Below are 16,971 nucleotides of genomic sequence, written 5' to 3' on the forward strand. Positions count from 1 at the left end.
TACCTTTTCAGATCCATTAATAATGAAATAGCCACCAGGATCCAAGGGGCATTCATTTAACTCACAAAGATCACGATCTGTTAAGCCATTTAACAGGCAATAAGTTGAACGTAACATAATTGGAATTTTTCCTATAAAGGTTTTCTGATGTTGAGTCTGAAGTTGTTCTTCACCTTCTTTAATAACTGTCTTTGTTATATCAACATAAAGTGGAGCAGAATACCTTTGAAAATAAAAATAGATCGCAGTTAAACAATAGTAGTATACTTGCTAAAACATAAATCCTTAACTGGTTAAAAAAAAAAAAAATGACATCTCAAATTTTATTTCACTATTATTTTTCAGCTGCTGACAAGGAAAAATTATTTCTCACGTCAGATTTCTTAATCTGGCTTCATTTGGCATCATTGGTGAAGGAGCACCATCTCTTTCCCAATGGGTAGGCTTGGAGAGGTAAATTTGTTCAAACTTCAGCAAATATCTTGGCTGAAATTAAACAAAAAAGCATGAAAAGGATAAATAATTTTTCTCATAAAAGTTTTAATAATTTCATCTTAATCAACATTAACATTTTAAATAGAAGTTCTAGAAAATGGCAAAATTAATCCATTTTACTGACACGGTGACTCTCCAGAGTCAACATCCACATTTCATAGATGACAAGTTTTATACTCAATTGCTTCTTTAAGGCAGAAGACGGAGCCCTGGTGGCGCAGCGTTTAAGAGCTCGGCTGCCAACCAAAAGGTCGGCAGTTCAAACTCACCACCCACTCCTTGGAAACTCTATGAGGCAGTTCTACTCTGTCCTATAGTGTCGCTATGAGTCGGAATCAACTCGATGGCAATGGGTTATTTTTAAGGCAGAAGGGAAAAAGAGACTTGATATACCCCAAGTAAATAAAGACTGCACACACCATATGCTTGGAATCTATATCAAACAGTTAAAATGAACTTGTATTAATGATCTATATATATATAGTTTCATGTGTCTTCTCCTTGGTTAGGGTCAGTAGTATTATGCTCTAATATCATCAAAATAGTATCAGGAAAATATAAACTTGACTCTTCAAATGAACATACATAAAATCCTAATCAATCTATACAAAGGGCTGAGAACTTCCAATCCTGGTTTACTACTGCTTAGCCTACAGCGAAAAAAAAAGCTTTCAATTAAAAATCTATTTGCTGCCCAATAAGCCAAGATCCATGAGAACAAAGTTTCAGAAATAAACAGATTTCTCTCTAAATGAAATCTCAAATAAAGAGAAGATGGAAGATGGGACTAAGCAGACCACTACAGGTAAATGACTGACACTCAAGTTCCTCGAGCTGAAGTAGGTAAAGGACAAAGAGAACTGGTGGTGGTAATGAACCCAAGGGAAGCCATCTCTTCACTCCTTATTTCTAACCCCATCACTCTAGTCCAGGACCTTCTTATCTTAAATCTAGGTTATTCTAAGATTTTAATCCGCCTCCATCCTCTTCATATTCCAAGTAAATAACGTTTCCAAAGTAACCATCCTAAAATAACGCTTTATACATATTCTTCAACAATCTTTCAACAACCTCCTATGTTATCCAAACCTTTTACAATCTGGTTCCACCTTCTATAATCTGGTTCCCACTAACATCTATCAAAAACAGATCAAACTAAAAATCATATACTGATTGCGTGGTACTCACCCCACCCCCAAGCCAAATATATCAAGTACTTTCTTACTGAAATGGCTAAATGGTTGAAATTTGTCTACTAAGTCCTACCTGCCCTTCCAGATCAGCTTAAGTTCCTGCTACCTTTTCAATGAAGCTCTGATACCCAAGCTATGAGAGATCTGTTCTTCCTGCAGTACTTACAGTTCTGGCACTTTGAACGTGCTCTGTTGTACTGTATCTCTCTTATTATGCAAAGGCCAAGAAGAAAAATAACCTAAAGATAAAAAAGGCCTTTTATGCCACTTTTTCCAGCACAGAGCTACAAGAGCCAATTACTTTTAACAGTAGAATTCTGTGTAACATCTCCAACTAGAATGAGAATAAAAGACCAGCCCTTAGGGGCTTAGCCACAGAGAAAAGGTGCTGAACTGGTTAGAAATAACCTCTCCCTATCACTTACTCTATTTCAAGGGCAATCCCTGCCTCACTTTGTTTTTCAGTTTTCTCTGTCTCTCAAAGCCCAACACGCTCCCACAGCTGCCTCTCCACCTCTTCAAAATTGACTACTGTCATTATGTTTGATTACTTACTTCTTTATAATCACTCATGTAAAAATCTGAGTACTTACTTCTTTACAATCACTCACGTAAAAATCACATTAAAAAATTATACCCTTGCTATGATTTCAATGATGTTAAAAATATGAGTATGTGTAAACAAAGACTATTAAGAACTGAGAAAAATTAAAATAGCTGATATGCTGGGGTGATTTTCTTTCACTATTTCTTATAATGTTATAATGTACTTCATGCAATAAGTAAAAATTGAGAGGAAAAAGCCCCGCAAACACTTTTTCTTTTATAATTCCTTCACTGTGAAGGAAAAAGTGAAATTATCTAAAGCAATATGACTATTTCTGGTAGGCTTCTCTTAGTTACTCACCACATTTCTAAGTTCCCTTTTCTCAACTATTAAATACCTACTTACTGGATAGCGCAAATGGTTAAGCACTTGGCTACTAATGGGAAGGCTGGCCGTTTGAATCAACCCAGAGACACCCTGGAAGAAAGGCCTTGCAATCTACTTCCGAAAGATCACAGCCATTAAAAACCCTACGGAATGTAGTTCTAATCTGAAACACATGGGGTCAGCCAGGTGTCAGAGTAATAAAACAAGTGGTTTGTTTGTTGTTTTTGTTTTTTATCTGAATTAAGAATTAGGACTTTGGATTACTTGCAAAAATGCATCTCTCCATTAGCATGAAGAAATAAAACAGGAGATAACTAAAATGCTATAAAAACATTGTTAAAATAACCTACTGGCTTTTTTTTTTTTTTTTTTAACCTTTCAGTCTGGAGAGAGGGGAAAGGCTGAAATTTCAAACTAATACTCTTCTTTTACCTATGTTGCTTTATTAGAATAAACATCTTACCGGTTCTTCAACTTCTCCACTAGCATGCTGAGCTTCAGCCTGTAGGTCTATAGGTGGAGCATCTTCCACAATTCTTTGAACAGACATCTGAATAAACTCATCAAAAGAATCCAGCTGTTGTCTGACCAAGCCTTTCTCGTCAAAATAGGAACTGGGAAAATATTTGAGTTTATAATCAGTTACAACTCAGTGATGTTTTCTATATACTAATTTCCTCATTTTCAATATAATTAAATTCAACAAATATTCATTAAATACCAACTGTATGTCAATCACTGCACAAGATGCTATGAGGTATCCAAAAAAGGGATGAGACCAGAAGCATTTTCTTTGTGTAACTTATTTTAAGTTGGGGGCAACAAGGCTTATATAGGTAAAATAATAAAAGCACAATATAAGAACTACAAGGAATCAGTGATTTATAAGTGCCTTTTATACACAAATTTCATCCAACTCCTTTGAAACATTTCTTGAAAGAAGTGTCGAGAGAAAACTAAAAAAAATGGACCAAGATGAAAATAAGGACTCTACTTCAAGCTGGATTCAGAAGAGGACATGGAAGAAGGGAAATCATTGCTGATGTCAGAGATCACGGCTGTAAGCAAAGAATACCAGAAAGATGTTTACCTGTGGTTTACTGACTATGCAAATGCATTCGACTATGTGAATCAGAACAAATTATGGATAACACTGAGAAGAATGGGAATTCCAGAACACCCAGTTGTGCTCATGCAGAACCCCTACATAGACCAAAAGACAGTTGTTCGAACAGAACAAGGGGACACTGTGTGATTTAAAAACCAAAAAAGGTGTGCATGAGGGTTGTATCCTCTCACCATACTTATTCAATCTGTATGCTGAGCAAATAATTCAAGAAACTAAACTATATGAAGAACTCGGCATCAGGACGGGAGGAAGATTCATTAACAACCTGCGATATGCAGATGACAAAACCTTGCTGGCTAAAAGTGAAGAGGACTTAAAGCACTTACTGATGAAGATCAAAGACTACAGCCTTCACTAAGGACTACGCCTCAACATAAAGAAAACAAAAATCCTCACAAATGGACCAATAAGCAATATCATAATAAACGGAGAAAAGACTGTGATGTCAAGCATTTCATTTTAGTTGGATCCACAGTCAATGCCCACAGAGGCAGCAGTCAAGAAATCAGACGATGCACTGCACTGGGCAAATCTGCTAAAAAGACATCTTGTCTTTAAAGTATTAAAAAGCAAAGGTGTCACCTTGAGGACTGAGGTACACCTGACCGAAGCCATGGTAATTTCAATCACCTCATATGCACGCAAAAGCTGAACAAGGAAGAAGGAAGATCAAAGAAGAATTAACTGATGCATTTGATTTATGATGTTGGTGAAGAATACTGAATACACCATGGACTACCAGAAGAATGAACATATCTGTCTTGGAAAAAGTACAGCCAGAATGGTCCTTAGAAGCGAGGATGATGAGACTTCACCTCACTTACTCTGGACATGTTATCAGGAGGCACCAGTCCCTGAAAAAGAACCACATGCTTAGTAAAGTAGAGGGTCAGCAAAAAACAGGAAGATCTTCAACAAGCTAGACTGACAGTGACTGCAACAATGGGCTCAAACATGGCAACCACTGTAAGGATGGCACTGGAATGGGCAGTGTATTGTTCTGTTGTACATAGGGTCATGTTATAAGCTGAATTGTACCTCTTGAAAATGTGTGTCAACTTGGCTAGGCCAAGATTTCCAGTACCATGTGGTTGTCCACCATTTTGTGATCTGATGTGATTTATCCATATGTTGTAAATCCTAGCCTCTATGATGTTAATGAGGCAGGATTAGAGGCAGTTATGTTAATTAAGCAGGACTCAACCTACAGGATTAGGTTGTATCTTGAGTCAATCTCTTCTGAGATAAAAAAAGAGAACAGAGCAGAGAGTAGAGGGACCTCATTACCACCAAGCAAGAAGAGCCAGGAGCAGAGCACAACCTTTGAAACTGGGGTCCCTGGGCTGAGAGGCTCCTAGACCAGGGGAAGACTGATGACTAGGTCCTTCCCCCAGAGCCGACAGAAAGAGAAAGCTTTCCCCTGGAGCTGGCACTCTGAATTTGGACTTCTAGCCTCCTAAACTGTGAGACAATAAACTTCTGTTTGTTGAAGCCACCCACTTGTGGTATTTGTTATATCAGCACTAGGTAACTAAGACAGATTGTTACGAATCGGAGCCAACTTGACAGCACCTAACAACCACAATCTGAACAAAAGGGAGAATGGTTTTAACAATGGCTAAAATTAGAAATATATGAGAATATCAATTTTTAAAGATCATTAGTTCTATTTGAACCTATTGAGGGTGAAATGAAAGTAAGTTATGTAAGTGAAAATACTCAGCAAATAGCTATGGAAAAAAATGGAGCATGGGTAAGAGATCAGTCAGGAGTATACAGATACAGAAATCACATAGTGAAACCCTAAAGAAGGTAGACAATCTAAAAGAATAAACTTTATTGTTTACAAGGAACAGACACTTCTGCAGATGAGGGATAGGGAAAGGACGCATGCTAAAGATACAAGCAGATGTAAGTGCAAGAGAAATCTCAAACACTCACTCTTTACCTCCACCCAGGAATAGCTGTATAGCTGGGTTTCACAGACACCAGAAGAGCTCTGAGATCTAACAAAACCCTAATGAACGGATTATCTCATCACTCCTCACCAGAAGGAATTGCCCCCCCACCCACCACACTATGTCTGAACTCCTCCACCTTGTGACCCCTGCATCTTGTATCTTTGAGACTGCCTTAGCTTCTGCTCCCTTCTGCCTGGTAACTACTTACTCCTCCATCCTCACTTTAATATTCTGAGGCAATATGCATAGCCTAGCTAATCACCAGCCTCCTATTTTGGCATCATCAGGTCACCTCAGATGTCACTGGTAGGCTTACAGACTGGGTTTGGTCAAGGTCCCCGCATGATCCAATCAACCATGACCACCAGTATCAGAAGTTAGGCTCTGTGATAGAGAACATAGCACACAACCATCTGTGCATAAGGTACAGCCTATAGAACAGCCAAGCAATTTCCTTCAGTAGAGGTTGTGGACTAATAGGAAAGAAATTTCGCATAACCATCTGGGTCAGCCATTGCTATGTCAGAAACACATAAAAGATACTATCTGTAATATAAATAGCAATGGTTTTTATGGGCAATCTAAAAGGAAAAATCTTTTCAGAACTATAGACAAGTATCATTACACAAGGAAAATGAACCATAAGCTACTTTCCCCAAAACCATTAGAACAATGTTTCAGTAGAATGCTAACCTTAAAATACCTAAACTACAGAAATATTTCATATTTATGATATCTACTATGATGATTATTTTGCCAGAGGTCAACTTACTGGCGTTATTCATGACATTAAGAATATCACATTCAAATTACTTGGTAAAGATCATCTGACATTAAAAAATGAAAAAAAAATTTCTCTCACAATAGTCAAGGTACTCATAAAGAGTTAATTAAAATTTTTAAAAAATCAAATAATGTACTTTTCAACAAATGATAAATGCTGTAACTGCTCAAAATAGAGCATACTATTCCTGAACAACCTACCACATATGTTAAAAACTATTCTTTTTCATCTAAGATAAAAATGTTCTTTCTACCTAGAAACTGTAGAATACGGGCATACCCCACAGAACATCTACTCTGTTGTTGTCTCCTAGTAAAATGCCTCTTCGTTTTTAATACCCAAACATCACAGAATATACTCAGGTCTTAATACAAAGTTTTTCTAGCCTTTTAATAAGAAAAATACATACTTACATCCTGCAGTGTGACGGATCGCTTTTGTGTGGCTTTTTAGCCATGGTCTTGTAACTGCCACCCAAGTGATCGGGTGGGACTGTGTGATAGGATAACTGTGGCCCACCAAGAGGATACACATCCCAAAAACTCTATACATTTTTAACAAAACAATGTCCAAGAAAGAATTCAATTATACTCCAAGCACAACTGGTAGAATATCAGGAGCATGTGTTCCCAGAAAACGGAGAGGATGTCAAACAAAAGGATGTGCATCGTGGAATGCTACTGCAATCAAAGCAACTGTCAGTTTGGTGACCAGAGAGCAGAGCTGTTAGCATTTTACATCTTAGCATAATAGGATGTTATTATTTATAAATTACTTTTCTTACCTATATATAAAGCTTCTTACTGAGTTTTACTGAGTTACACTTAGAATTGGATGGGAATCTGGGTTGAAATACAACTAAATAACTTTATCCATTTAAAATAATGAGAAAACTTAGCTTAATTAGTAAAAAACATCTGCCTTGAGCATTATGGTCTTTTAAGATCTATCTATATGGGACCAAACTGACAAAAGTCAACTAGAAAGATTAGACAGGAACCTTAGAGGGCAGTGAATTTACGTTAATGGGGGAGGAACAACTCGGAAAAGGAGAGTGAGAATGTTTGCACAACTCAGTGTCACTAAATGGTACACACAGAAGTTGTTGAATTCGTGTATGTTTTTGCTGTGTATATTCCCAACAAAAAAATACAACAAATTATAAAAAATAAAAATAAAGAGAAAACGAAGACATCAAATTAACATCATCAGTAATAGAACAAACAGGCAATGTTTGCCTCCTGATATAATGTGCTCAGAATAGACTATCACTTTTGCCAAAAGTGATAACTTGAATCTACTTATGAGGAAACATCAGACAAACCTAAACTGAGGGGCATTCTACAAAGTAATGGGCCTATATTATTTAAAAATGTCAAGGTCATGAAAAAAAACTTAAAAAAAAACTGAGAAACCATTCCAGATCAAAGAACTCTAAAGAATTAGTCATGATAAGTAAATGCAATATGTGAATCTAGATAGGATCCAGGATCAGAAAAAAATTTTTTTTTTCTCTAACTATAAACAACATTAGTGGCACAACTGGCAAAGACAGGTAAGGTGGGTAGATTAAACAATACTATTATATTAGTATTAATTTCCTAATTTTGATCATTGTACTGTGATTATAGAATAGAGTGTCCTTGTTTTTAGGAACTACATACTGAAGCATGTAGGGGTAAAGGCATAAGCCTACAACTTTCTCTCTAATGTTTCAGGAGAAAAAAAAAATGAACACAGAGAAAAAGAAAGAAGATGCAATAAAAGGTAAACATTTAGGGAATTCAGGTGTAGGATATACATGAAATCTTTGTGTAACTTTTCTAAAAATCTGAAACACTTTAAAAATAAAAGTTGATATATATAAACAAGTAAGTTGAGAAACAGGCCCCCATGTAGCATATTCATGTAAAACACCTGAGCATAATCAGGAAATCCCTTACATGTTACAGTGCCTTTTGTTTGGTCTAAAAAGTTACCTGATTACAATCCAGCATGCTTCTTGCCACAAATCCGGGGTGATTTCATCATCATCCTCATCATACTGCATATCTGCAAAAACAAAATTTTGTTTTCATCTGCAATAAAATACCACTAGTTAAGTCATGAGATTAACATATTTACTCTCTGCAATAACAATTATCTATCTATCTAAATAAAAAGCAATCCTTCTACTACACTTCTAAAATTTCAATTACATTAATGAAATAGTATACGTCTATATCATATAGATATTCTCTTGATTTACAAAGAGGTTTTATTATAAAGGCTCAATATAAATTGTGTGGATTGGTAAACTTCTCAGCTTGCCCAGAAAAATCCAAGTCTGTGTAATTCTCATTTATAGCTGATCATAGTAACTGGGAGCAAGCTCAAAATCCTCTAATCAATAAGCTCCTCAGAGACCTGAGCCAGAGGTGCGGGTGTGGAGGTAGAGCCAGAAAAAAGTTCCAATAGCTAGTCAATACCCAAAGGTGGGGAGGGCTATTATAGCAACATTTCTAACAGGTACAGGTGTGGCAGACTACATTTTCCAAAGATGGTGTAATGGACTGAACTGTGTCCACCAAAAGATATGCAGAAGTCCTAACCCCTGTACTTGTGAATGTTATTGTGTTTGGGGAAATAGGGTCTTTCTTTGAAGATACTATCAGTTAAATCATACCAGAGTAGAGTGGCTCCTCATCCTTATCCCTTCTGAATGCTGTTTTATAATATGGGAGAACAAACATAGAGATAAAGACTCACACACAAGGGGAAGACATCATGTGGAGATACATCTAAAAGCAGCAAAGAAACAACAAAGATTGCCAGCAGCCCCCAGAAACTAGGAGAGAGGCATGGAACAGTTCTTCTCTCAAAGTCCTCACAAAGAAATGACGTGGCCCATATGCTGATATGGACTTCTAGTCTCCAGAACTATGAATAAATTTCTGTTCTTGAAAGTCGTTCACTTTTTAGGTCTTGTTATGGCAGCCCTAGGAAACTAAGACAGATGGCCACAACCACATTTCCCATTCCACATGCTCTTCTATAATGTGATCTTGATACTCCTACCATCAAGAGATGCGAGTCTAAGGCACTTCACCAAAGAAAATATTCGGTTGGCTAACAGACACATGACGAAATGCTCACGATCATTACCCATTACAGAAATCCAAATCAAACTACAATAAGATACCATCCCACCCCAACAAGGCTAGCATTAATCCAAAAAACACAAAATAATAAATGTTGGACAGGCTGTGGAGAGTGTGGAACACTTATACACTGTTGGTGGAAATGTAAAATTGTACAAACACTTCGGAAACCCACTCGACACTTCCTTAAAAAGCTAGAAATAGAAGTACCATACAATCCAGCAATCCCACTCCTCGGAATATAACCTAGAGAAGTAAGAACCGTCACATGAATAGATATATGCACACCCATGTTCACTGCAGCACTGTTCACAATAGCAAAAAGATGGAAACAACCTAGGTGCCCATCAACAGACGAACGGATAAACAAATTATGGTATATTCACACAATGGAATACTATGCAACGATAAAGAACAAAGATGAAGCCGTGAAACATCTTATAACATGGAGGAATCTGGAAGGCATTATGCTCAGCGAATTTAGTCAGTCGCAAAAGGACAAATACTGTATAAGACCACTATTATAAGAACTCAAGAAAAGGTTTAAATACAGAAGAAAACCTTTGATGGTTACGAGGGTGGGGAGGGAGAGAGAGGGGTATTCACTAGCTAGATAGTAGACAAGAATTATCTTAAGTGAAGGGAAGGACAGCACACGCTACAGGGGAAGTCAGCACAACTGGACTAAACCAAAGCTAAGAAGTTTCCTGAATACAACCAAACACTCTGAAGGACAAGAGTAGCAGGGATGGGGGTCTGGGGACCATGGTTTCAGGGGATATCTAGGTCAATTGGCATAACAGAGTTTATTAACAAAATGTACAGCATCCTACCTTGGTGAGTGACATCTGGGGTCGTAAAAGCTAGCAAGTAGCCATCTAAGATGCATCAATTGGTTCCAACCCACCTGGAGCGAAGGAGAACGAAGAACACCACAAGACACAAGGGAAGTATTAGCCCAAGAAACAGAAAGGGCCACATAAACCAGAGACTTCATTAGCCTGAGATCAGAAGAACTAGATGGTGCCCGGCTACCACCAATGACTGCCCCAACAGGGAACAGAACAGAGAGTCTTTGATGGAGCAGGGGAAAAGTGGGGTGCAGAACTCAAATTCTAGTAAAAAGACCAGACTTAATGGTTTGACTGAGACAGAGGGACCCTGGAAGACATGGCCCCAGACTCTCTGTTAGCCCAAAACTGAAACCATTCCCAAGGCCAACTCTTCAGACAAAGATTAGACTGGACTATGGGACATAAAATGATATTCGTGAAGAGTGTGCTTCTTTGCCCAAAGTCGATACATGAAACTAAATGGGCTGCTCCTGTCTGGAAGTGAGATGAGAAGGCAGAGAAGGTCAGGAGCTAGCTGAATGGCCACAGGAAATCCAGGGTGGAAAGGAGGACTGTGTTGTCACAGTATAGGGAGAGCAACTAGGGTCATATAACAACGTATGTGTAAACTTTTATATGAGAGACTAAATTGAATTGTAAACTTTCACTTAAAGCACAATAAACAAATAAATAAGAAGTAAATAAAGGCCAGTTCTGCAAAAAAAAAAAAAGAGAGAGAGAGAGAGAGATGCAAGTCTATATATTCTCCCCTTGAGTTGGGGTGGGCTTCTGATGACTCTCCCACTAAGAGAATGCAACTGAAGTGAAACTGCATGACTCCAGAAGCTAGGTCAAAAGAAAACAAGCAATGCACCTGCCACCTTGTTTGCTGAAACACTTATTTCTGGAACCCTAAACTGGAGCCCTGGTGGCACAGTAGTTAAGAGCTCGGCTGCTAACCAGAAGATCAGCAGTTCAAATCCACCAGCTGCTCCTCAGAAACCCTATGGGGCAGTTCTACTCTGTCTTATAGGGTCGCCATGAGTTGGACTGACTCGATGACAATGGGTTTGGTTTTTCGGTTTTGAATTGCTACGTAAGAAGTCCTACTACTCTGAGGCTGTTACACCGTGAGGAAACTCAAACCACCACATGGAGAACCCACTCCAGTCAACAATCCCAGTCCTTCATTCCTCCTATGCTAACTAACAGGTGTGAGTAAACAGTCCAGATCATCCAGGCCCCAGTTGTCAAATCAACATCCAGTATTCCCAGTTGAACCACAGACATTGTGGATCAGAGACAAGCCATTCCTAGTATGCCCTGTCCAAATTCCACACTCATAGAATCCACAAGCATAAAACGATTTTTTAAGCAGATAATTCTGGGGTTGTTGTTAAGCTATAAAGGGGCTCTGGTGGCACAAGTGGTTAAGTACTCGGCTGCTAACTGAAAGGTTGGCAGTTCGAACCCACAAGCTACTCTGCAGGAGAAAGACCTACCAATCTGCTTCCGTAAAGATTACAGTCAAGAAAACCCTATGGGTCAGTTCTACTGTCACACGGGGTCGCTATGAGTAGAAAATGACCTGATGGCACACAACAACATGCAGCTATAGTAAGTGGAATAAGGCATTTGTAAAATCACTGTGCACTGCCCCTATAACAATTATTCCCATCTTCTTATGTGAAAGATTAACTGTGCTGTATTTTTACTTGTTTTATATTCTGAACTGCAGCCTGTAAAACTTAAGAGTTTTGGATTCAAAATTTGAAACATATCCAAAAGAAATTTTAATAAATGCTTTTCCAATGAACTGGAATTACTAATCCCTACATATGGAGAAAGGGAAAGAATGACTAAGGTTTCTAAGATAGTTAGCTCAGAGGTTTCTAGCTTTGATGACTGATTAGAGGTAATAACACTGTCCTACAGAAAAAGCAAGGAGGCCTGGTGGCACAGTGGTTAAGCACCCGGCTACTAACCAAAAGGTCGGCGGTTTAAACCCACCAGCCACTCCGCAGGAGAAACATGTGGCAATCTATTTCTGTAAAGATTTACAGCCTTGGAAACCATCTGGGGCAGTTCTACCCTGTCCTATAGGGTCACTATGAGTCAGAAGCAACTCGATGGCAATGAGTATAGGAAAAGCAAGTAGGAACATGGAAAACCCACTGCCGTTGAGTTGACTCATACCTACCCTATAGGGCAGAGTAGAACTGCCCATACAGTTTCCAAAGCTGTAAATCTTTACGAAAGCAGAATATTTAGGAGACAGAACCACCAGTCAGGGTTTGGTGATTCACTCGATACAGGGGCAAAAGAGGGGAATCAAGAATGATGCTCAGGCTTCCGGCTTGAACAACAGAGGAGGATGGTACCATTCATGGAGATGGAGAACAGAGGAGGAGGTAGCTTTGGAAAGGGTTGGGTAGAAGAAAATGGTAAGCTTAGTTTGGGCAGTGATGAGTTTGAGGGGCCTGAGAGACATACAATGAACTTGTCTAGTGGTAGTTAGACATGCAGCAGGACCTTTGGGCTGGAAATATATAACCAGAAGTCATCCATATAAAAATGGTAACTGAAGTCACAGAGAAGGGATAAGATCACCCAAGGAGAATATCAATGGAAGAAAATGTGAGAGAAAGTCAGATAAGAGGTAAGAAGAATCAAGTGAAAGTGATGTGGCAGAAAGGAGGAGTAAGTTTCCAGGAAGAAGTCATCAACAATGTCAAATAACAGAGGATTCAAAATAAAGTTTGAAGAATGTCCATCTGATTTATTAATTCAAAAGCCACTGATAACCTTAGTAAGAGCTGTTTTAATGTAGTGGTGTGAGCAGAATCAGACTGTAATGGATTGAGGAAAAACTGAAAGATGGGAATTGCAAACATGTAGAGCCTATTCCTTTTAGAAGCTTGGCTGTGAATGGAAGGAGAATGACAAAAACACTGGAAGGAAAAAAAAAACAGTGAAAAGAAGGTTTAACTGTGAACGGTTATCTTGTGAATGATACCTAATATTTTACACAGAAAGAAGTCAGCTGAAAAGTAGTGTCTGAAAACTCTTAATATCTAATAGATTTTCAAAGGACACAGACAGGAATGGAATGTACTCAATTCTAGAGCATTCACAGACATGGTAACTTCAACTCTTTTTCCACAGGCATTATTATTATACATTGCTAATGGGAATGTAAATTAGTACAATCACTTTGGTGGTCCTTGGCGCCATCTATCAAAATGTTAAACATGTGTAACATTTGAGCCAACAATTCTCTATCCAGGAATTTATCTGAAACATACTTGTACGTGGGCAAAAAAACATATGTACAAGATTATTCACTGAACCACTGTTTAAACTAGAAAAAACTAGAAATAAACAATGTCCATCAACAAGAGACTACTTAAGTCATGGATATCCATACAATCTAAGTAACTATGGGGGAAAAAATGATGACACTTTCTATATACTAATAGAAAATCTCATAAATTTATTAAGCAAAAAATAAAAGTGCACAAAAGTATGAACGTTAGTTTCTATCTGTAAAAGAGGGAAAAATAAAAATCTGTTGCCGTTGGGTCAATTCCGACTCACTGCGACGCTACAGGACAGAATAGAACTGCTCCACAGAATCTCATTTACAATATGCATAAAAGAAATTCTGGAGTGATAAGCAAGAATCTAAAAAGAGTGGTTACCTGTTTGTGGAAGGGATTCAAAGTAGACAGATGGTGAACAAGAATGAGAATAGGCACTTTAACGTGTTTATATTTTCTAGCTTGTGAGCCATGAGAATATAGTACCTACTCAAAATCTTAAACTAAAATAAAACTTCGAAATTTTCTTCCAAGACAGAGTTAAGAAAGGAACATCAAGATGCTAATAAACTTCTAGACACAAGATATGAATGAGAAAGAATCATTACAGCAGAGTTTTAAGTTTTTGTTTCTATTTTCTCCATGAAGTAGCTTAAGGGAATGACAAGAAAAATAAGGGGTGGCCATGGAATAAGGAGTTGGAGGAGAATATAGTTTGAAATAGTAGCTGTAGGCAATTGAAGACGGAGCTTTGAAAATACACTAGACATGATTAAAAATTCTTTATACAAAAAGGATATACCGGATCTGTTCAGTAGAAGGTACATCACGTGAGAACTATGACATCTTGTGGGAAGAGTAAGTTTAAAAGCCATCTTTTAAGACAATTTGCTTAGACTTAAGATAGCATGAGGAATGCCAAACTAAATCAACCCCTTCCCCTACTATATTCTTTGTCTCCAGTATATTTCCAGGGTCTAGCCAGAAATTCAAGCTGGATTCAGAAGAGGACGTGGAACAAGAGATATCACTGCTGATGTCAGATGAATCTTGGTCAAAAGCAGAGAATAACAGAAAGATGTTTACCTGTGTTTTATTGACTATGCAAAGGTACTCGACTGTGTGGAGCATAACAAATTATGGATAACACTGCAAAGAACTGAGATTTCAGAACACTTAATTGTGCTCGTGAGTAACCTGTACTTAGACCAAGAGGCAGTCGTTCGAACAACAAGGAGATACTCCATGGTTTAAAGTCAGGAAAGGTGTGCGTCAGGGTTGTATCCTTTCACCATACTTATTCAATATGTATGCTGCACAAATAATCTGGAAGCAGGACTATATTAAGAACAAAGAGGCATCAGGGTTGGTGGCAGACTCAGTAACAACCTCTGATAAGCAGATGACACAACCAAGCTTTCTGAAAGTGAACAGGACTTGAAGCACTTACTGATGAAGATCAGTAAGGATTACACCTCAGTACAAAGAAAACATAAATCCTCATAACTGGACCAATAAGCAACATCATGATAAACGGAGAAAAGATTGAACTTGTCAAGGATTTCATTTTACTTGGATCCACAATCAACGCCCATGGAAGCAGCAGTCAAGAAACCGAACAACGTACTGTACTGGACAAACCTGCTACAAAAGGCCTCTTTAAATTGTTCAAAAGCAAAGATGTCACCCCGAAGACTAAGATGTCCCTGACCCAAGCCATGTCACATATGCATGTGAAAGCTCTACTATGAATAAGGAAGATGGAAGAATTGATGCCTTTGACTTATCGTATTGGCGAAGAATACTGAATACACCATGCACTTTCAGAAGCTGGAACAAATCTGTCTTGTAAGAAGTCCAGCCATAATGCTCCTTAGAAACGAGGATGGTGAGACTTCGTCTCACGTACCTTGGACATGTTATGAAGAGGAACCAGTCTGGAGAAGGACATCATGCTTGGCAGAGGGTCAGCAAAAAAGAGGAAGACCCTCACGGAACCTAAGGACAACAACAGCACAATGCCTGGCACAAGGGTGACGCTCATAAATTAAACCAGTCGATAAATCCACTAATTGTGGCCCTAAGGAAAATCAAGAAAACAGCCCTTCGCTTCACATCAAGTCAAAACAACATCTGTCTTACGGTTCTGTACGTTTTTGCAATACGGGAGGAAAATATCACAACTAACAAGATAGAGAACAGAGAGGGGAAAGACGTTAAGAGTCACTTGACGGGAAAAATTAACGTCACGTTCCCCGCACCCTCCACCTCTCGCAATCCTGGCTTCGTTCTCGGCCTGGAGGATGCAGGAACGACGACTGGGGACACTTCTGAGGCGGGCAGGGGTCGGCCACAAATCCTCAATCCGTCCAGCTCCCCAAATTCCCCTCCATAACTGGGTCGCCGCGGAGTGAGATTTGAGTGGTCACCTACCCTCGTCCGCGTCATACATATTGGCAAACGGCTCCGGAGCGCCTAACTCTTGAAATTAGAAACACAATGACCAGCAGCAACCACCAGCACCCAGAGACCGCGTCGAAGTAATTTCCGTTTCCGGCGTTCCCAGAATACTGTGCGTCTTACACCAAAGGCCACCCACAAAGACGCCAATGTTAGAACTGCGCTTGCGCAAATGGTGGGGCGCGTTAGCTAGTGTTGGCTTTACGCACGCGCAAATTCTGAGACGACGCCTCTTATGGCTGATCGGTAGGATACCTCCTACGGTTAGAGGGTAGCTTATGGGTCGGATTCAACCAGTGCAAGTGTTTATGTGCATATTCTCAGTGTTGTTGCGCAAATAATGATTCGTTAAAAAAAAGCCAAGATTTATTAATTTAAAAAAGTTTTATTAATAAAAGGCTTTAGTTGCGGCCGTGAGTCCGCGACCCCTGATGCTTTATTTTCTGCACTTCTAAAGACTAAGTTTTTAAAATGTAATTTATTAAGAGCAGGGTGTGCTGGTGGTGGCACGTTGAAGGAGGTTGAACGTCAACAAACTCAAAGCACTCACTATCCTCTTGTGCCGACTAAGTCAGTATTTAAATACCAGGTGCGTTCGAGGGAGCTTCAAAGCGAGTTCTCAGGCCTCAAAGCTCTCCCATCGCGAGAACTCACGGGATTAGAAGCGGGAGGAGGAGCCAGAGTAACAGCTCCCAGACATCCCCGAGTTTTCGACTTGCGTT

At 38.9% G+C, this 16,971-nt stretch overlaps 1 protein-coding gene across 2 annotated transcripts in view; it reads right to left on the reverse strand.

The window, feature by feature from the left end:
- Nucleotides 1-16,350, reverse strand: part of POLR2B (RNA polymerase II subunit B) — a 56,882-nt gene extending 40,532 nt beyond the window's left edge. For both annotated transcript variants that reach the window (XM_004382877.3, XM_023737309.1), the window contains exons 1-5: nucleotides 16,223-16,350; nucleotides 8,476-8,548; nucleotides 3,086-3,236; nucleotides 374-486; nucleotides 4-223 (exon numbers count right to left, since the gene is read on the reverse strand). In XM_004382877.3, coding sequence (XP_004382934.1) covers nucleotides 4-223; nucleotides 374-486; nucleotides 3,086-3,236; nucleotides 8,476-8,548; nucleotides 16,223-16,241 — 576 coding nt within the window. In that variant the 5' untranslated portion in view covers nucleotides 16,242-16,350. The remainder of the gene's footprint in view (nucleotides 1-3; nucleotides 224-373; nucleotides 487-3,085; nucleotides 3,237-8,475; nucleotides 8,549-16,222) is intronic.
- Nucleotides 16,351-16,971: the final 621 nt, after the last annotated feature.

Source organism: Trichechus manatus, unplaced genomic scaffold (genome assembly GCF_000243295.1).
Source record: "Trichechus manatus latirostris isolate Lorelei unplaced genomic scaffold, TriManLat1.0 scaffold00101, whole genome shotgun sequence".
NCBI classification, from domain to species: domain Eukaryota; kingdom Metazoa; phylum Chordata; class Mammalia; order Sirenia; family Trichechidae; genus Trichechus; species Trichechus manatus.